Source organism: Pygoscelis adeliae, unplaced genomic scaffold (assembly GCF_000699105.1).
Source record: "Pygoscelis adeliae isolate BGI_AS28 unplaced genomic scaffold, ASM69910v1 Scaffold34, whole genome shotgun sequence".
In the NCBI taxonomy this organism is placed as follows: domain Eukaryota; kingdom Metazoa; phylum Chordata; class Aves; order Sphenisciformes; family Spheniscidae; genus Pygoscelis; species Pygoscelis adeliae.
Window position 1 is genome coordinate 2375774 of NW_008824658.1, and position 21718 is coordinate 2397491.

Consider the following 21718-nt stretch of genomic DNA (forward strand, 5'->3'; position numbering starts at 1 on the left):
TATACCTCTAATAAAATAGCAGCTAATACACCCTCTGTAAAATGGACGGGAGGCGTGAGAAAACATTCGAGGGAGATGGGGAGGCCACTCTTGCTTTATGAACTCTTTCATTTATTTGCTGGCGCATGCTCCTCCCTTTCTCCCCAAAGCGGGTGGTGGTGCAGGTCCTCTCCAGGCTGCCCGGCCGGTTCCCCAGCCCTGCTGCCTCTCGGCCAATGATTTGGGCTAAATAATCCAATTAAGCTTTGCAGCTTATATAACTCTCTTGGCTTGAGGCAGCAGCCGGACTGACAGGGATACAAAACACATCTGGAAATAGTGTACTAAACATACTACCGTGGCCGGAGCCAAAACGATTTGGACAAATTTGCTCATACGCACCAGATGTCCTTTGAACAGCGAGACGTGTGTGTATGGTCTCCTTGCTGAAGAAGCCGAAGTTAGAAAAGGCTCCTATCTATAAATCGTTGCCCTGGCTGGGAAACTTAACTGGCTTTTCTCCTCTCCCTTCGCCTTTGGAAGATCATCTGGCTCTTCCTCCAGCTCCAGAGGATCAGCCAGTCCCCGTAGTACACTGATCATAAATAACACATATGTTTATATATTTCAGAGGTGGAAAGGCCCTCCAGCATCATTTAGTCTGACTTCTTATCTGATACCCATCATAGGAGTTGCTTTTTATTTAAACTGAAATGTAACTTGGTGTATAACTGGAACATAGCTCCGAAGAAACAATCAAGTTTTTTTCTGAGAATTCATTATAACCCTGGCAATTTATGCTAATGGTTAATCACACTTACTATTAAAGCGTGGGCATTTTACATCAGCTTGAGGGTTGGGGAGAAAGAAGAACTCAGCAATTCTGTATTTCAAGTAGTGTGCCCAGCGCAAGCTTAGGAAAAAAACAGTGCACGTTTTAGCACTCTCAGATGTCTGTTCTCCTGTTGATATCCATTACTTTCACTAGGGAAGTTATGGGCATTAGCAGCAGAATGAATTTCCCTTCATGTGCAGTGATATGCTCTTATAGCTTCGTTTTATAGCTACTGTCTGATGTTAAAGTAAAGAATTTATTTGTCTTTGCAGATGTGCAAGGCTGGTTTAGCACCCGCGTCCTGCCCGCTCCTGGGCGCTTGCACGGCTGCCTGCCCCACACCTTCCAAACCTGTGCTGGGGAAGGGGTGTAGAAACGCCACCCGCCCTGAGCTCTGATATGCCACACACTCACACAGCTGCTGGGCTTGTCCTCGGGGAAACATGTACAGGGAATTAGCTACAGTCAACGAGCACTGGCCGGGGTGCAAAGGAGTGGTGCCAGAGCTGCAGGGACACCAGGGGTGGTTTGGCAGAGGGTGCGTTTCGGTCCCAAGAGGGGATGTCGCTGGGGCACAGCGATGCCGAAGCAACGCTCTGTGGCATCCTGACCCCGGTTTGGCTTTTGAAGGGGTTTGGCCACTTCCGGGTGGTGCCCAAGGATAGGCACCCAGGCAAACCCCACAGCGCCAGGAAGGTGGTGCAGGGCGCCGGGCAGCTCTGCTTGGGGCTGCCCCGGTCTGCGCCAGCACAGGGCTAAGAAACACTCAACCCACACTGACAGCATACAGGATCTCTTCGGTATCTTTGCACTAGCAGGGCTTACTCTGGTTTGTTATGGAAAACTTAATATATTTTTCCACTGTACTGATTTATAAGGCTGTCTGAATGTCCCTGCTCTCACCAGGCTTTGGACACGGCCGGGGGAGTCTTCTGCGAGTATCTTCATAGTCATAAATACCTACACATGGAGTCATGATCTTATAGTTTATGCATTCTGTTTTTTTTTCCATGGTCATAAAACTAAACAATGAGTTCCCCAAAAGAGGCTGTGTATCTTGAACCACTCCTCCCAGCCTGTGACAGAGTTGGGGCTCACCTGTCTGCATTGCTTCTGTTCAGACATGGGTTTGCTGGAGATGATGACACAGCTCTGCCTCCACTTGTTCCACATTGCTACTGTATTTGACAGACTGACTGCCCTCTCTTGATGTTTTATCCCTAAAGAAGAAGAAAATTGGATTAGCTTTTTCACAGCAACGCACAGCAGTGGTCCTAGGTAACGAAGCTGATCTATGCACAGGAGGCTTTGGGAAGCTGGGTACAAGGGTAAGTTATTAACAGGGGACTCACCCAGGGTGATTTGCTTTATGGACGTCTCATAAAGGCACTCCAAAGGATGAACCGATCACTAAACGTTTCTTCATGTGCTCAGATGACAGCTTTTAGTACTCGAAGAGGTGCAGAGCAGCCTGGGTGGCCAGTGAGAGACCATTTCCAAAGCGGTGTTCAGAGGCATCGGGGGTACCTAAAGCACCTGAGTACAGAAACGGCCTCCCTGGGCACAGCAGTCCAACAGTAGACCTCTTTGTACAGAGGGAACAGGGGCTCGAATTGAATGTGCTGCGAGTTTTAAGGGCAGTTTCCATCGGGGTGAGTCATGCTGCTTGTTTTCCTTGTGTCGTGCCGAGCCTCGGTCCCCTGGGGTGGGATTTTCCCTGGGTTTTGACCTCCTGGCACCCCTGGGACTGCCGGACTGCAGCAAGCGGGGTCAGGCCCTGCACTCTGTCCCTCCCACTGGTGTAGTTTGCTGTGATTTCGTGCAGTTTAACTCCCTCAGTACAAGCTGTGGCTTTGCTCGGCTGTGCTTGGGGTTCATCTTGTGCAAAGCCCCTCTCCCTCCTGTGCCTTTGCCAAGCAGCTGTGGCCCCTCCGGAGCTCTGTCTTACCCTCACACCTTCCCAAGTTTAAAAATGTCTGGGCTCTTGGTTTGAGCATCTCAGCAAATCCTCCTGTCCTGATAGAAAACGAACTGATCGATTTATTCCATCCCGAGGAGCAGCTGGGGATGACGGGGTGCTGCCGGGGGAGCCGTGGCTGGATGCTGCAGCGCTTTGCTCTCCGGACAGCCTGATTCAATGTCGTCCTGCGCATGCTCCTGTGAGGACATATGGCTGTGCTGGTGCTTTCTGGGTCGCATAAGATACAACTGTTTTGTCATGGAAAACTTTCTCCGTGGGCTCTGACACCGTTTGCTGGGTGCTGCTTGTGGGTTCCTGCGAGGAGATGGGGGTTCTTCTTGCAGTAGGCAGCCCATCCATCTTCCATTCTCTTTGCAGCACCTCAGTATGCCAAATTGAATCTTTCTGTAACATAGCTTCCCTCTGGGTGGGAAGTCTGGAAAACTTGAGCCACAGCAGCCCACGTAGCAATTAGCATTACCTTATATATGCCACCAGTAAAGGTAACAGTGTGTGAAATACTGCAAACCCAAATGTATTTAAATAGACATGTTCTAAGGAAATGGGAGGCATGAATGGCGCATCCGCTCACAGGGAGCGTGAAGTGTCCTCTGCCAGGACTAAACAGCACTTTAGGAATAGTCGTGAAATTAAGCATAAATACCACGGTCTTGTGGTCCCAGGCTACGGGAAGCATACCTATTTCTGGAGGTGGTAAGCAGCATGCTGTAAGGCTCAGCGCGTTGTCTTTAAGCCATTAGGTAAACCTGACATTGCCAGAAAGCAAAACCTCTAAGGATGTGGTTTCACAAGCCGTTTAAACTGCTCTCCATCTGGGCTGTTGTCCAAAAGGGCATCCTAGTTCCCATGTGCTTCCTTTGCAGCACCGGCTCAGTCAGCAGGATGGTCTGGCTGAAAATTAGGCCTGCCTGGCTTGAGATCGCCGAAAGCCATTCATGACACCCTGCCCAGAGCTCATGCACCGGGGAGTGGGAGATGCCAGTAACGTTTCAGAGCAGCAGCGTGTTGAGAAGCTTTCAGGCATCATTTAATAAGCAACCAAAGGTCTTAGCAGTAGGACACCCGTGTAGTCAGCATCCTCCTCCTCCCCCAGCTGTTTATTTTCTACCCTTGAAATGTCCTGCAACCCCCACCTTGTGCTGTGCCATCGCCAGCATCTGTGTTGCCTCGCAGCAGAGCCGATCCGCTGGAGTAACACTGCGGCGGCGGCTGCTGCTGGCACGGGGCTGGCAGGCAGCTCCGCAGCTGAACCGGTGTCGGACGTGGAACCAGGGCCTCCTAGCTCTGGGTTAGTCCCTGCGTTTTCGAATAGGGAAAAGTTAAATTACCCCAGGTTGCTGTTGCTGGCAAGTCAGGAACTCCATCTTTTTGTACCTCAGTGATGTGTTTTGTGCAAGGGGAAGAAATAAAGGGGTTTTTTTGCACTCTAAAGCTGGCTGGTGTGGTTTTGTGGGAGGGATTGTTGGCATTATTTGATAACCCTTTCTTATATTTTCTTGGCTGCTGAATGAGAAAAGGGAGAAGTGGGTCTTCCTACTCTTTTAGCGGTATGTTTTTCTTCCCAGGAATTATCCTAGAGTATAAAATGAAACAGGAGCCCTCAGATAGCATCAACACTTATAGCTGGTCTAAGTGCACTATTTAATGGCAATGTCCTGGTTTTTCTCTGGAGAGAAGAAAATGTACCCCATTAAGTGCTCATGTTACAAGCCTGCACCGTGGGGGATAAATATTTCAAATATTAATGCTGAGTAATTTTTAAAAGGTTCTGTATGCGTTTTATTTTAAGCATTCTGCAAATTATTTAAGACTACTAAAACAAAATGCAATTCAGATCAGCTCATCCCGTGATCAGTATGTGGTGATTTAAAAATCTGCTTCTACCCACCAGCACAGGCGTGCATCAGATCGGGCACTGGTACAATAGGGAAATTGTAATCTGTTTGCTGCTGCGGGTCTGTAGGTGGACAAGATGTACAATTTACATAGACAGTGGAGCGAAGGGAATGCTCTAAATATCCTTTCAGTCTAATACAGTCACATGCATTGCAAATGAGTTACTCTTTTGGAAAAAGAAGTCAAACCTGACTTGCATTGAAGTTCTCGGCTATTAACATCAGCGGAGCCAGGGACTCCAGCCAGAACTTCTGTGATTTCCTTGATATCCCTCTGACTTAGTACATCGCTCTAACTTTTCCATATGTGTTCTCTGATTTATAACACAGCAATGCTTTATTTTGCTGTTGTAAAACTCTTTTCATACGCTCAGCCGTGCCAAAAGCTTCATATGTTATTGATTAAACAAATTGCCCCTGTTCCAGGATTTCAGCTCTTCTGAGTCCGGTGGTAACTTTTAGTGGAATGACAAGTGCGATGGTCAATCTTACAAGGAGGTGAGGAAATACAATGTCCCAGCACTAATTGCTGCTAATCAATAAGCTATCCTTCAGTTTGCAAAGTGGAACTGCTTTTTCCACCCACCACTGCCACATCCCTCCCGAGATGGGCCGAGCGCGTCCATCAGCTGCGAAGTGCCGGTGGCTCGTGGTCATTTGTGGGGGGGATGATGATGATGATGTTGGATTTTAGTAATGTCGGGAGGAGGATTAACAAGAATTTCATTTCAACTCCTTCACAAGCAATTAGCGACAGCTGCTGCTAGAGAAAGGGCGTGATGATTAACACAGTGACCTTTGCAAAGATCGGCTTCCCTTCTTGGAGGGATTCCTTTCAGATGGACTTGCGAGCCATTAGCATTAGGCACAGAGTGGGATGCGTGGGTGCTTTGGGGTTTGGTGGAACAAGGTCTCTGTTTCACTATTAACATAATTAGGTTGTAATAAAAAGGGGTTTCCTGTTAGACTGTGAGGCATTTGCTCTGCTTCAGGATTTTCTGCTTCTTTAAAGCTCCAGAGTTGGCCATTGCCAGCACCCACGGGAATGTGGTCCTGTGCGCTCCGGACACCGGCTGTTTCTTCGGGGTTTGTTTCGGTTCATAAGATTTTACTCACTAGCTTTGGTGCTCGTTGTGAGAACAAGGCAAAAGGGAAAGAAATCCAGTCTGGAGGTTTGAAAGTGGTGAGAGCCAAGCAAATCCGATTTGGGTTTTTATTGCGTGTGATGGTTTGCAATCCAGCATGCAGCTGATGGCCACAAGTGACAAGTAAAACAACCCACGGCATGGCCAGCGCCCAGACCCATGTGCCTGGACGTCGATGATACGTGGACAAGGCTGCTGCAGGTTCCTGCAAGTGCATTTTCAATACAGGAGAGCAACACGCTTTCCGCTGCTAGTCTGTTCCCACTGCCCTTAGGTGCATCCAAGAGCATTTTCCCTGCCCGTGCCATGGAAGGACAGCGCATTAGGTGAATGCATCTTCTTTTAAACCACGCACAGGTTTGCTCGGTCAGGACTGACCATGTCTATAAATTCCCAGCCTTTCCCATTCCTCTTTTCCCCCCCTTTCTTTCCACCCCTCGCCCAGGTTTGCCTGTGTGATGTCCTCCCTTAAAAATCCTGTAGAGCTGCAATTATTTTGAGGTTTAATGACCCATGATTTCTGTAATGCTTTATTTTGTTCACTTTCAGCATGTTTTTATTCCCCAGTCAAATAAAGGGTATTAAAAAACCCACCAAGAACAAAGCCTTTGCTCTCCATTTGAGAGAAAAATGCTTCGAAAGCTATATTTTTGCTACACAGGTAAATAATTAGATTGCTAATGAATTAGCTTCGCTTTGAAGAAGAAAGCTGCGGTGTTCCTAATCAGGTTGTGAGGAGAGACACAGAAGTTTTGGGGTCTTTCTCCTAAATAACGGGGGAAAAAAGGGACTGCCAACCTGGACGAGGCCAGCGACCACTGGCAGGATGGTGATTTACCCCATCTTGGTCTCAGCCCCATCTCACAGTGCCTCTGTGCTTGCAACACCGTCCAGCTCTTCTGCATTGTTTAAATTCCTCATTTTGGTGTTTTTCTATGGCAGTGAATTTAGAGAAATAGTATACTTTTTCTGTGCAACACATTTCCTTTTATCAGTTTCAAATTAATATTGGAATTGAATGGTTACTTACTCCTATATTTTGAGACAAGGAGAATGGAAGTCTGGGATATATTTTCATTATATCACTCTATTTTATATGCTTTTCATCATGACCCCTATTATTATGCCCATCCTAAGAGGAATAATTTCATTTTTTTTTTCTTTTCCTCACAGAGCAGGGTTTTTTTTTTTTCAGTCCTTTGATCATTTTCATCACCCTCTTCTAAAGCCCCTTTTAAGTCTGTAATAATACTCTTTTTCAGATGAGGTGAAAACTATTCTGGGATTAGGCAGCATCATTTTAATAATGTTATAATCTTCATGCTATTATTCCCCATCCCGTTCACTAAGCAGACTAACATCTTGTTTGCCTCCCTCTCTATCTCCCTTTTTTCCCTGGATTGCTGCTGCCTACAGAGCAGCATCAAGATGCTGCTGGGTTCCTTCCTAGTTAATATTGTTAATTAAGAACCGTGTGAAAAATACCTCGATTCCCCCCCGATTAATTTGCATCTATCAGCTTTGGCGTTAATTTGCCATTTTGTTGCCTTTTCTCCTGGTCATTTGCTTCTTTTCTGGCTTTGACAAACTTACCTCCGTGTCAGCTCTGTATTTGGCTACTTCACAAATTCATCTCCTTCTCCAGATCCTCACTAAATCTACTAGACGCTGGGTTTAATACCAATCCCTATGGCTTCCTTTGGATAGTTAACCTTTTGCTGTGATGAAAATTCACTATTTAATTCTGTCTTCTTTCCCTTTATATCAATGGCAGTATTTGCCCTCTTCCCTTCTCCTCCTTAGCTGTTTTGCAGCAAAATGAATTGCCACCTGATTTCTCCGTCTCATTAAATCCCTTGAATGGGTTGATAAAACCTCAGGAAAAATCAGCAGGACTAGTTCCTTTTGCAGAAGCTGATGGTGGTTTATACCTACCAGGGATTTCCTTGCCCGCCAGCGCTTTTGTTTGCGGCACGGTAAAACCCTGGGGATTCGCAGTGATCTCAGAGCTCTTTGTATCGTTCACCCATGGAGCTGGGCTGCAGAAGGAGATCCCAAACCTGCTCTGCAGGTACCCGAGAGCCGTCTGGCGGCTTCTGCTGCCTCCTCTGCCCTGATCCAAGACATTTTAGGCATAGGTGATGGGCACCACTGTTTGCTTTCCTGATTTCTGAATTTCTACATCCTTGCTTTGGAGCCTGCATCCCTCCTGCAGCTCCCTGGGGAGCTTTTTGGGTCTGGGCACAGGCACCCCTGCGATTTGCTCTCCTCCTTGGAAGGGGAATTACAATGTTCACTGTCCATGTGGTGGTTCACCACCCCCATAATGGGAAATCTACTCATCCCCATCCCTGAAAACTTACTACTGAGGACTTTAAAAGAAAAAAAAAACAACTTATTTTTGGAAGGATCTGTGTGCATGTTGTCTGAACTGGATCTCAAATGCAAACATTTGCTCCTACTTTGGAATAATAATGCACAGGGGATATGTATTTTCCTCTCTCCTTCTGAGGACGTATGTGCTGAGACAACATTAAACTCCAGTGAGGAGATGTGCAACAGGAATATGACCAAAACCTACTGCTGCAAAAAGAAGAAATGGTGACTTAAGGGTGCCCATGTTCCCTGGGTAGACACCGTCAGTCGAGAGATGCATTGCATTTCTATCTCATTATGCAGAGCTGTTGAAGGTTGAAATGCTGTTAAATATACCACAGGCCCTTATTAAATGGCTATGTTAAAAAAGAAACACATACACGCACAGACCAGATTGCAGTCGGTGGAAGCGCTTTCTTTATTTGAGGATCATTTTTTCAGACAGGCTGACTTTTAATAAGCCTCTTGCGCTGGCTGATGTGTTAGCTCAGTGTGACAGTGGTGTAGTGGGATGCTCAAACCCAGCAGCCGACCCGGGGGCAGCACGAGAGCCTCTGCGGCGCTGGGCTGAGCGGCTGGGTGGGCGCTGGCTGCGAAGGATCGCTCCTGCTGCCATCGCCCACCCAGGCAGGCAGCGCCTTTGACTGGGTATGGAGGGTGGGTACCGGTGTTTGTAACATGCCATAGACCCTGATGCTGCAGAACGGTGCTGCCTGCGCTCAGGATGGTGCTTGAGCACAGGCTCTAAGTTGGGGCGTAGCGATGGCACTGAGATGTGTGTTGGGGTGGTGGTGGGATCAAAATACATTATTCGGCCCCGATTCAGGATAGCACACAGCGTAGGGAGTGACTGAACTGAAACAAAGTGTAAATAAAGGGCAGAGGATGAACATAAGGAACTAAACTGTAGCTGCTATTTTTGATGGCTGATTTGGCCGCCTGTGGCTGTTATGGTGACTCTGGGGCTTGTCCCATCAGTGCCAGCACCCTCGTAACCCTTTGCTTTGAGCTGGGAAACCCACGTGCCGCCTCCTTCCTTCCCTGTTCCTGCCGAGCCTGCCGCTCGCCGCACCTACAGCTGTTTTCCCAATAATAATGAGCTTTCTAGTGGTACTAAAGACTCCACTTCCCATGTTACTTTCTGTCTTGGTGTTAACCACAAATTATAACATAGTATAATAAAGAAACTTGAAAAAGTTTCTTTAAAAACTTTTTTCCTTTAAACCCTTTTTTTCTTTAAAGAAAAAAGTTTAAAGAAACTCGAGGTGTCTTTTTATAAGCAGCGGCTAGAAAATATCTGTTTTGGTTCAGTATCTAGGTAGTTTGGGACACAGTGGAGCTGTAAATGTTGCCTAATGTTTACTGAATAAAGTATCCGTGTTTGCTGTGTGGTGATGGCACTGCTGAAATGCTCTTTCTTCCTATGGGGACAAATCAGCCCCCAGCAGGGTAGCTGCAACTGCTGGAGCCTTTCAGGAGGCCCCCCCCGCCAGATAACATCCGCTCCCTGAAATCTGGCCTGTGTTTGATTTGTTCCTCGGCATGTCTTGGTGCTCAATTCCCTAAGGCAAACCAAGTTCTCGGTGGCTGCATGTATCCTAAGCTGCCAAAATGTTTATGATTTTAAAAGATGAGTCTAAGAGTGGGAACAATGGTCCACTGGTTCATCTAAGGGGAGATGACGTATCTCTCACCTTGCTTATCTTACAGGAGCACAGTTAGTGTTTCTTTAGATTTGAAGGAAAAGACCTGCTGAATCTTCATCCTGCCTGGGAAGGGCAGTGACTTTTGGGGGGGTATTTTGGATGCTGAACTATCCTCTCTTTTTCTTTCTGCTACTTAAAACAATATTTTTACTGTCACAACTTACCGGTAGCTCCATGTACGCCAGCAGAGTCGCTCCCCTGTGGCTTTTTGGGGGAGGCTTTGGGGTTTTGTTTATGGTGTCTCTAAAGCTGGTCTCTTCCTTCTACAGCCAAATAAGCAAAGGGCAATATTTTGCTTTTAATGGTATAAAATGTTTATTGTAGACTTACTGCCGATCCCCATGTACCTGTGTGCAAAGTGTCTAACATCTTAGACGCTGTGTGTCTACACTAGCCATCGGATTTCCATGTAAAGCAGGACTAACCTTTTTCACATCTCAGGAGCTGAATTTAATTCACTGATATGGCGCAGTAACTCCTTGTATCCATTTTAATGGTCTGGTGAAATTCTGTTAGCAAAATACCTAATGAATGTTGTGATTTAATCAGGGCAATCTAAAGTGTAATGTGTGGAGCAGTGTCAGCATTATATAAATCATTAAACATCAAAACGTAAAACAAAAAATTGCTAATCATCATCGAACTCCAAGAGCGCCTGTAAATGGCTGGGGACGAAGGCAGGCATGGGCAGCACAGGCGCCCGGCTGGGACGGGGACGGTGGCGAGCTGCGGTGGGATGGCTCGCCAGCTTGGTTCCCCGTGCTTCACCAGTTGCATTTTTGGATGACATAGATGCTGTAGCACGGGGAGGGGGTTGTCTGTGTGCTCTGGATTCCCCCCAGGCCCTTGCAAGTCTTAAAGGGGGAACGGTTATTAATTAAAGGAGAACTGTCATTGCAGAGAAATTTTCCGTAGGCAGTTTAGTTTTCTGCTCCAGCTCCGTTTGCGTTGTGAACTGGGGACTGCGCTTTTTTCCAGCTCTTTTGGCCCTGGGAACTCTTGCAGCAGACCGGTCAAAAGGTGCAGTTGTGCTCTTGAAGCCAAGGTTTTATAAAGATAAATGGTTTAGAGGTTTGGGGGTTGGTTTTAGTTTTTAAACAAAGTCTCTTGAAAGTCTTCCTAATGAGAAGCAAATCCAGCTAGCAAAGACTTTGCATTTGCTTTTGAAAAGATTGAATTGGAGGGAAATCTCTGGCTTTAGCCATGGGTCTGCTCTGCTGGGAGAGGTTATCTGCAGAGAACAAAACCAAAAGTAATTGGCCTGAAATATGGACATGTTTAAAATGTACCGCAGGCTCCCTGGGAGGTTGGAGTGCGATTTGAAAGACTAATGCAGAATACAGATTTATAACATTCCTGACTGTATATATAGATATATATGGATGACCGTGTGAGATTTCAAGGTGGGGGTTTTATCGGCACTGGTCTGATTTTGTGCCCATCTGCTGGTTTAGGATCAGATCAGGTATTTTGCTTTCACTCAAAAACTGAAATTGGCTAAGCAGGGTGGACGCAGATGTCCCAGCCCTCACCTCTGCTAGCAAACATGGTTTGCACTCAATAGTCACTTAAATAAGAATGAAGCCATGGAATTCTCCATCACAGAGAAATACTTTTTATTAAACGGATGCTGTCTTGGATGGACGAAAACCTTTGGGAAGGCTGCAGGAGATCAGCTCTGCAGAGCCCACGTAAGGCTCCTGGGGAGCAGCCCGTGAGCCCCACCAGCGTGTGCCCATCCACTGCACGCCACTGCATCCCAGCTGCCGGGAAAGGAGCCCGTTCGAGCCATCCCTGCCCGCTGCTTCACCAGCGGTTCGCGTTGTTGCTCAGCAAACGCAGCACAGGGTTCTCAGCCGGAGGCCCCCAGCTAAAAAAATGAAGCCTAGCAACTGTGGCCGGGCACAGCCGGGGCGAGAGAAGGGAGCAGAGGGAGGAGCTGTTGGTCGGCGAGTGACGCTCAGCCAGACGCTTCCTACAGCCGCTGTCCCTCCACCTCAGGCTGCTCCCCCCTCCAGGGATACACGACCCCCAGATCTGCTCCGGTGAGCACCGGGATGGACAGATGGCGGCCGGCGCTCAGCTGTGCCCAGCGCTGCCTTCTCTGGCCTGCGGAGAGCCGGCTTGCATGAAGCTGCTCAATGTACGCTTGGAGCCTCACAGCCAGCCTGTTTCTAAAGACGGCTCGCCGAAGACCGTTGCGTGCAAACATTAGGCATGGCAAGGTGAGAAGTGGGTTATTTGCAGGGCACAGCGTGTGCTGCAAGTGCTGCAAGTACTGCAAGTTTGAGAGGTTTTTGGTCTCCCAGGTCTGTCCTGCAGACCGTCGCCTAACATCGCCTTTCTTTCTTTATTAAACCAGTGTATTTTAAGCCCGAAGCAATGTGTTATCTCTCAAGCAAAAGTAAGCTGAGTCTTTTTTTTTTAATACAGTTATAGCTAGGAGTTTTTGTCCTGCGATGCTTGAGTCTGGAGATATTTTAAGAGCTCTGCTATCTTGTGCTGTGAGGGAATATGATAAATATGTAGATAGGGAGTGCTGCTGCTTTGAAAGGTAAGTAAAGGGTCTGTGCTGAACTGACACTAGCTGAAAAATTTGTTCGGCCTAATTAGCAGCAAATCACTTCTGTGTCCAACCTTGCTTGTGGAGATGGGAGCAAATTTCCCCCCCTTTATCCTCTGCTGCCCTTCATGGCTTTTCAGAGCCCTCCCTGGCTGAGCGGCTGAGGGTTTTTGCGAGGATGGCAGGTCTGCATCCATGTGTCATTGCAGACCGACAAGTGCAAAATGGCATTACTGGAAATTCATGGGAGACTGTACGCCCATCTTGAGCTTTGTCTTGGACTATTTGAGCTGTCACCGGAACCGGTCACGATCGATCAGCTTTTAAATTTCATGAAATTTTAATTAAAGAATGGAAAGCCTACGAAGACATCATAGGACAAGAGCACTGGAAACAAATACAATTTCACTTCCAACCATTAGCCAGAAAAGCAGCAAATGGTTGACTGCACATCACCATTGCACTCTAATGAAAAGTACAGCTCTTGGCTTCGGCGCACAGGTCATTAGTGACTGAATAATCAGTGACATTTCCCTTCTAAATCTGACACAAACGAAGTGCAGTGCTCTGGAAAAAGCCATTAAGTGCAAAGCCTTGCCTTTACTCTGCTCCAGGTATTGCAGAACAAGATCTAATGGCAGCCTTTAGCTGTGATTTGGCTTTGATAGCATCCACGGGATAGTAACCCCCGGGTATGCCGAGAGCCAAATGCTTCCAGCCTTGCACAAGCACGGTTTCTGCCATCGTTTCGTGCAAAAATGGGGAGCAAGACTTGCTCCTTGCTGGGGTTCACAGATGCCACCAGTAAAAGATACAAGTAGGAAAACCTATAATCTAGAGTACTGGGAAGCTGAAAGGTATATTCTTATGTCTGAGAGGTACCAGGAGGTAAAGGTCTAGCTCATCGTGGAGTCAGTTTAAAGCCTGACATCCTCATGTGAATTCCTGTAGCAGCTCCCGAAGCTGGGTGTTAACCTGTTTTTCTGCAAATTTTTAAATGTTTTCTCGATGGGAGTGGAAAGCGAGCGGCACCACACAGGAAAACGGAAGGACTGGTCTTGTTTATGTCTGTCCCTCGACTTTCTCTGAATAACGTGTTGTCAGATGGATGGAGTAATCAAATGGGTGTAACTAACTTCCTCTGCTCCCTCCCCATGTGCCGGTGGCTTTGAAAATAATGCTGAAAGATTAATAGGAGCCAGACTGCCTTGGGGGGGGGGTCCCCTTGTGTTGAAGCAGTAAGTCTTTAAGAAGTTTTTTTTTGGGGAAGAGACCCCATGGGGGAAACTTTTCCTAGGCAAAAGCATTGGCGGGAGCTGGACTGGGAAGCACTGTTGTCTTGGAAACTCTGTGCTTTGGAGCGGGGTATGTCTGATCTTCAAAATTCCTTTTTCTTTTTCTTTATGGACCCCAAATTAGAAGTTGTCGATGCAGTCAGTGTGTCTTTTTTCAATGGCTCCGATTTATATTTAGCCCTGTGTTGGGAAGTTCCAGTGCAGTGGTTTTGGTCATTAGCTCTCCTGGTCGTGTTTGGGCTAAGGGTCGACTATTCGGTGGATGAATCTGTTTTGGGTGTAGTCCTGTGAGTTATAGCCTTACTGAAAACACAGGAGTGACCACAGATAAAAGTGTATTTTTAATGAGTAGTTTCATTAATAATGGGGTGAAAAACGGCCCGGGAAAGTTCATTAATGGCTAACTGATTCCACTCCCAGCTATTGTACAGTTAGTTCCAGCTGAAGGCTCTCAATAGTTTTATTGCTTAAAAAGGGCATGGTGATAAGATGTTGTTTCAAAATAAAAAGCTTTATTGCCCTATCAATAGTTTCTTTTTTATATATCACATTTATGATGCATCCTTAAGGTGCGTATCCAAACACTTGGATTTATATAAGCATCCAGGCAGCTATTGCCGTGTGATATTCTTTATCCTGCCTTGTTTCGGAGAGCTTAGATTCCCAAAATCCCTTTTGGCCATTAGAATTTGGGACTGTTTTCCAGAGCTGGAGGAGGTGCTGTGCCAGCCCTCGTCTCGCTGCGGAGTGGCGTCCCCCTTGCCAGCATCTCGCTTTCCATCACTCGGGGTCATCTGGGAGATGACCTGAGCCATCTGGAGAAGGCCCTCAAGATGCTGTCGGGGGGTTCTCCCGAATTACCCATTCGAACGCCCTTTGATGTGTGCTCTTAAAACTCTTTCCTTTGTGCACCACAAGGGAACCAAAGCAGGGAGCAAGGCAATTAAAAATATTGGTATTCCTTGGGTTTGTCGTGGCTTTAACAGGCCATCACCACCAGTGCTTTCAGTTCTTTTTCACTTGACTCTGGTTCCCCGCTGCTCGCTCCAGTGGTTGCTGTCTCATGCTCTCAAACTTCTGGAGCTGCAGAGAGATGCAGAATATTGCTCATAAAATTAGTGCCAACAGCTGACTCCCCTTTTCCAAGTATATAGTGAAGAACTACCATGCAACTTATTTTTTGCTGCATGCTTTGGTCACAGAGAACAAGGTCGTGTTTCTATATGACCCGGAAACCCAAGTTAAAGAGAAAAATGGAAGGAGCTTTTTAATTGTAGTTCTGCAACTTAAACTTCCCTCTCTCCAACACAACCCATGGGTGCGTGCTGGACCACAGCTCCTTAAACCCATGTTTTAAGGATTGTGGAGGTGGGGGAGGTATGAGTGATGGGCGTTGCTTTTGTGACTTGAAACCCTTCCGAGCGCGGAGGAGAAAGCTTCTCTCTCTTTTCCATCCTCAGGTGACGTTGTGGACATCTACCAGCGGGAGTTTCTCGCCCTCCGAGACCGACTGCACGCAGCCGAGCAGGAGAGCCTGAAGCGCTCAAAGGAGCTCAACCTGGTCCTGGAGGAGATCAAGAGAGCGATCTCAGAGAAGCAGGCCCTGCGGGATATAAACCGGACCTGGAGCAGCTTATCTGGTGAATAAACAGAGAAGTTGAGGATCTCGGGCTGTTTTGAAGCTGTTGCTAATGAGGAGGTAGAGGTGTGCGTGCGTGCGTGCGCGTGTGTGCAGGGCTGCGGACAGGACGTGCTCTTCTCTCCCCCGGCGCGAGCAAATTGTGGAGTTCAGAGGGACCTGGGAACTCTTAAACTCCTGTTTAATTAGAGGTGCATATACATCATTAAACACTGAGATTTGCCTCTGCTGCGGATATTTGCCAATTTGCTTGCTTACAAGCTTTTTTTTTTCCTTGCAAGTCATACATGCCGTTTCCTATGACTGTATTGAATCCATATGGAAAATGGGTATCCAAGGAGAGGGAGGAGGGAGGAGTTAGGTTGGCTGAGCACCCCTCACCAATTTATTTGTTCTTTTTTTTTTTTAAGTTGCTCAGTTGAAGAAAATTGGATCTCTACAGAAAGATCCGATTTGACCTTCATTTTATCTTCATTCTCCCCCCTCCTTCCCAAATATTTTAGGACTTCTTTAAGGCCCTCATGGCTCCTTCTGAACTTTAATTGGGTTTGTGGTAGCATGTTAAAGGTTGGCCTGATTTTTTGTGACCCAGCTGTAGTCTCGGGTGGCCAGGCTGCTCTAAAAAGGCTTTTTTGCCTTGCAGTCTCTTCTTACCTACCGTTCCTTCCAATTGATTCCCTTTTCCTTTTTAAGACGAAACCAAGTTAAAACTGTGGAATATCACCAACAAGAATGTGCTGCACCTTCCCACCATCTTCCATCATTTGCCACATTTGCTGTCAAAGGAGAACAGTCTGCAGCCAGCCGTGCATGTGGGACAGGGGCGCACTGGAGGTAAATGGGAATTAGTGCTGCTTCTGGTGCTCTTCCTCACCTTAGCGCCTGTCCCTCCCCTTTCCTCTGGGCCTGGCTGTGGTACGGAGATGAGCAGGACTGGAGGAGTGGCTGCATGCATCATGCAAGCTTCCTTGGTATCATGGCACGCGGGGTGGGTAAGCCATGTCATGTCTGCGAGTCTACAGGGGAGTGCTGTCTGTGCTCTTGACTGGCACTAAAATGTTCTCGATGCTTCTGCCAGATGTTTTTTGCTGCTTTCCATCTCCAGAGTGCTCTAGACTTTGCCTGGAAGGTGGTCAGATGAAAGCACAGTTTGCGGGGTGCTTCACAGAGACTCTAACCGGTCTTAGGAGACAAATCCCATCTGAAATAGGACTTTGGGTACTAGATGATTCCCCCCCTGCTCCCAAATCCCAACCCAAAGCCAAAGACCTGACTTATCCCTCTTAAACTGAGGTGCTTCTGGCCATGGGAGAGGTTTGGAGAGCAAGGGTGGTCTTGAAGTTGACGTTCGCGGGCTGAAAAGGCCCCTAGGAGGGGGAGGGGTTTTGGGTGTTTCCTTAGGCACCAGTCTTTCAGGGAGAAAAGAAAGAGTCTATCTGACTGCCATGGGTGCCCTGCCAGCCCGGCGCATTGGCATGCTGCTGGTCGGTACCAGGCTGAGGGACAGGGGTATGGGAACCCTACGTAGCCCAGGAACCCACCAACCTGCTGATCACTGCTGGTTTTTAATGACGGAGCATGGCAACGAGCAGGTGAACCATGAGGCTGTCATGGGAGCGGAGCAAAGTGTCTTGTCCCAGCACACCCCCCTCTCTAAAATCTCTCCTTGGCCCTGGGCAGTGTCCGTTGTGATGGGAATCCCCAGCGTGAAGCGGGAGGTGCATTCCTACCTCACCGACACCCTCAACTCCCTCATCTCAGAGCTCACTCAGCAGGAGAAGGAGGACTCCGTCATCGTCGTCCTCATCGCCGAGGTAAGACAGAGCTTTGCCTGTTTATTCCATTTCGCTGTTTATCCCGTTTCCCTGGCCCCCATCCCATCCCACTGTCTCCCAAACTCAGTGCCAAACAGGACGGCTGCCCACCTGGAGGCCAGCTCTGCCGCTTGCCGGGCCAGATAAGCCCAGCCTTGGGCTGCCGTCCCACCAGGATCATTAGGTGCGTCCTGCCCAAAATGAAACACCGATTGGGCGAGAGAGGTCAGGATGCGAGCAGGCAAACATTAGCAGCTGCCAGCGCAGCACGTGCATTTATCGTTCTGGTCTAAATCATGATGGCTTTTGCAGGGTGCTTGAGTGGTTGTTCCCAAAATGTGCTGGAGCAGCCCCATGGCCACATCTGGGGGAGCTCTCCTGAAGCAGCTTCGTTTCTCCGCGTACCTGTAAGACAGCACTAACCCCCTCTCCAAACCCAAGAGCCTGCTGATTTGGGGCTGAGACTAACATGATGCCGCTTTGTACTGGTGTCTGGAGCCCAGAATCAGTTGCTGAATCCAGGGGCTAAAAAGCCTTGATACATTAATCCTCAAGAGCTGCTTTTATCGATAGGTTTAGATGGTTATTTTTCTCCGTGGCTTTCCCTTCAGGATTATTTTCTTGAGCTTGAAGTGCATTTGTCTTAATTTCCAGAAATCCGGTGAGAAAGATAAACCTCAGTGGCCTGTTACTGGGAGCGGAACAAAGATAAATGTCTGGGTTTGCTGCCTGTTTACCCATAATTTGACATTTTGAGTAGCATTTGGGTTTTGGGTCTCTGGCTGGTATTTTGTACAAGGAGAAGGTGTGCACAGATGGGTGCAGCCCAAAGTGCCTGGGACAAGGTTCGGTCCTGGCTGTCGTTTCCCTTCGAGCCAGGACAGGTTTGGTGGCTGTTTTCACAGTGGGTGGCTTAAAGCATGAGAGGTTTTAAGTAGCTTGACCAAAAACATCTTCTATTTAGGACTGCAGTAATATATTTTTTTTTAGTTGACTGAAAATAGGGGGCAAGCTGCGGATGGCAGCACCTGACTTTCCATGTGTACCTGTGACGAGGGAAGTGAACAACAAAGAAATTAATTCTGATACCATGAAGCACAGGAGCACACCTGGCCATAGCCCAGTAACAGGACAGGTTTGGTGGCTGTTTTCGCAGTGGGTGGCTTAAAGCATGAGAGGTTTTAAGTAGCTTGACCAAAAACATCTTCTATTTAGGACTGCAGTAATTTTTTTTTTTTAGTTGACTTGAAAATAGGGGGCACGCTGCGATGGCAGCACCTGACTTTCCATGTGTACCTGTGACGAGGGAAGTGAACAACAAAGAAATTAATTCTGATACCGTGAAGTGCAGGAGCACACCTGGCCATAGCCCAGTAACAGCGATGGTAGCTGTTGCAGATCACCACTGTCACTCTCCTTTCTTGCTGACACAACGTCCTCCTTCCATGCAAGTGTCAACCACCGCTGTGCCTGCTCTGCCTCTTCCCAGACAAAGCGTTTCTCGATGTGCCTGCACTTGGTGTTGCTTGTTAGGGCTCTTCAGGCATGGGATAAAGAATAAACAGTGGAGAGGTGGTATGAACCTGGACCGGACGCTGGGTAATTTAGAGACTCAGGACAACGAGTAGAGCAACTGAATGTCCTTTTTGGGATGGGGACTTCTCATTTCTGAGTGCCACCGCTAACCACCGCGGGTGTCATGCACGGCGGGGCCAGGCTGCCTGGGAGAGACGGGGACTCCTCGCCTGGCAGAGGGGAGCCCTGGGGCGAGCTGGCCAGCTCGGCTGTCACGAACCTGCCGTTTTGGTGGCAGCTGGGCACTTGGAGCGGAGCTGTGTGTTTGCTCCCAAAGCCAGGAGCATCTTTCCTGCCTTTGTTTTTCCCATTGCTGTTTTCTTGGCAGCAGTGGGGTAAGAAATCGGTCCAGCACCAGAAGCCTGAGCCCTGTTTGAGAAAGGGACCTTTTTCCTCTCGAGAAAGCCCTTCCTTGTCACCATTCCGGCATGGAAGCACTGTCCTCAGCTTGTGACATACATCCCCGGCATCTCACTTCTCACCTCCGCCTGGCGCCAAGCACAGCAGCAGCCGGTCCCGGCTTCTGTGATGCTGCGTCTGCAGATCCGCCCGGTCCCGTGATCCGTACAACCTCCCAAAACAATACCGCCACCAGGAAGCAGGCACAGATTTTGCTCCTGGGTCTCCTGCCCTTTGTTCTTGGATTTTGTTTTCCTGGTCACTGTGCAAGATGGTTTCTGCCCAGTGCCTGTCCCTGTGTTTGCACTTACCTCGCCTGCAGATAGCGGCGGGCGGTGCTGCTGACCTTTGCATCCCAACTGTTACAGGTTGCCAGGTTGATTGTGGGAAGAAACTGTTGGTTTAGGAAGAAAAGCATCGAAATAAACCTGAAATGAAAAATGCATGCTTATAAATAGACCCCTCTTTTTCACAAAAGGGGTGGAGATCCTTTTCTGCCGAGAGTATTCGCTTGGATGAAAGCCAGCATGTACAGAGAAAAAAAAAAATAGTCCAGAAGTTAACACTTTGTGCAAATGCTTGGTGCTGGCAAGGGCAGAAGTGCCAGGAGAGTATGTGGGGAAGATGTGCAGTCCTTTGGGGTGGTTTTTGGTGTGTGATGCCTTTGGTTAACACTGGCCACAAAGGAGGGCTCCTAGGAGACCATCAGCATGGGGAGAGCGGTTAAACTGGATAAAAGGAGACATGAAGATGGTACAGAGGTGCTGACAGTACCCCCGGGGTGTGTTGAAGGTGATTTCTGAGCCATGGGGGGCACAGGCTGAAGGATCTAACACTGCTTATCTTTTGTTTTCAGACAGATCCGCAGTACACAGCCGGAGTGGCAGAAAATATTAAAAACTTGTAAGCACTTCCAAATGAGTACGGCGGTACGGTCTGTGCCTGTAGCGAGGCCAGGGAACGGCTTCGTTAAGGAGAAAATACACACTTTTATGCTTCACTTTTGTATTTTTTTTGTTGTTAGGGTTTTTTTCTGTTCTTAAATTCTGGGCTATCTTTGCTATTGCCGCTTCCACTTTCTGCTTGTTCTAAAATGCATCCCGTATGTAGCTTTCATTAGGCTGCTTTGTGCTTGCAGTATTTAACACATGCGGTCACGCCGTTTCATTTTGTGCTTTCTGTCCTGTGGCGTTGCAAGAAGATGGATAATTTAGGTTTCCAGTGATCCTGGCAATTGTTTCTGTGTCTAGTGCAGCCCTCTACCTGCTCTGCGGAGTCAGAGCAACTGGGCAGTGTGGTAAGCACACCCAAATGCTCCTGCCTTATTTTGCTTTAAAATCTGTGATCCATTTTTCTTCCTGCTCCAGCCTGTTTGTTTTTCCCTTGTTCTAGGCGCTAGTTACATTTGTCTCTCACACTAGCTGCTATTTATGTCCTGGAGTCTTAGTGGCTTTTGCAGCTTCGTCAGTGGCTGTTTAGGCAGAAGCCGGTGACGAATTATTAACTCTGAGCCAGTCCAGGCGTTAACAGCATCAGAGCTCAGAGGCAAAAGAAAAAGGTGGTGAGAGAAGAGGCTGTGACTCCTGTCCAGCTCCTGCGATTGCACGTTTCCAAAGGATCGCAGTCGCCATAAGGAGACGCAAAAGGGCAGCACATCCTCCCGGCGCCCCACGTCCCCGAGCCAATGATGGGAGAGGGGCTGGGATGTGTGCGGGGAGGGTTGTGTTCCCGGGCACTTGCAGAAGAGCTGAAACAGAGCCCTCCATCTTGCTGTACAGGAGCTGGCAGAGCTCCCCTCCTTCTGCCTGCTGGCAGGAGGACGCACTTATCAGGGGATAATGGACTGATTGTCCGATGGATCCTGATGAAATTACTGGGCGCTGCTACAGAGAGTGCTTCTGCATAGAAGGGCTGAAACTTTAATTGACTTAATGATTTGATTTCTCGCTGTCCCCCTCTCCAGTGCCTCCTGCCTTTCCCTGATTCACCGAAATTATTTTTCTTCCAAATTGAATTGAGGTGGTGTGGGGCCAGGGCAGGCTGAGCTCATATCACAGGAGGGAGAAAGCCGTTGCTGCTTCGGTACAGGTTTTGTCAGCTCAATGAGAAGCTTCCGTTTCACTGCTGCCTGAGGAAGGGAAGATTTGAAAGTGTTAGCTGAAAATCTTGCCGGTCCCAAGGAGGGAATAAGGAAGGGAAAAACAAGTGAGACCTTTTTGGCAATCTCGCTGCTTTGTCTCCCTCTGCCCCATCTTCTGTCCTTCAGGCTCTGCACAAACAAAGGAAATCAGCCTTGCACCAAATGTTCTCAAAAAGGCAGTATAAAAATAACTAGGTTTCCCGCTTATCTCTCACAGTTACAGTAATCTCTGGGTCTTGCTTGCAAGGCTGTTGTAGGTACCTATTTTTCACATGGGTGACATTTTTTTCTGTTTGAGTTTGACTCTTTAAAGGGTTCTTAATCGCATTATAGGGAAAATAGATGCTGATTTTATCAGCGTAAGGGACCTACTAAG

At 47.9% G+C, this 21718-nt stretch overlaps 1 protein-coding gene across 1 annotated transcript in view; it reads left to right on the forward strand.

The window, feature by feature from the left end:
* Nucleotides 1-21718, forward strand: part of MGAT4B (mannosyl (alpha-1,3-)-glycoprotein beta-1,4-N-acetylglucosaminyltransferase, isozyme B) — a 41079-nt gene that overhangs the window by 9375 nt on the left and 9986 nt on the right. Inside the window, exons 2-5 of the mRNA XM_009322756.1 lie at nt 15236-15415; nt 16108-16248; nt 17095-17228; nt 20059-20105. Of these exons, the coding sequence (XP_009321031.1) occupies nt 15236-15415; nt 16108-16248; nt 17095-17228; nt 20059-20105 (502 nt within the window). The remainder of the gene's footprint in view (nt 1-15235; nt 15416-16107; nt 16249-17094; nt 17229-20058; nt 20106-21718) is intronic.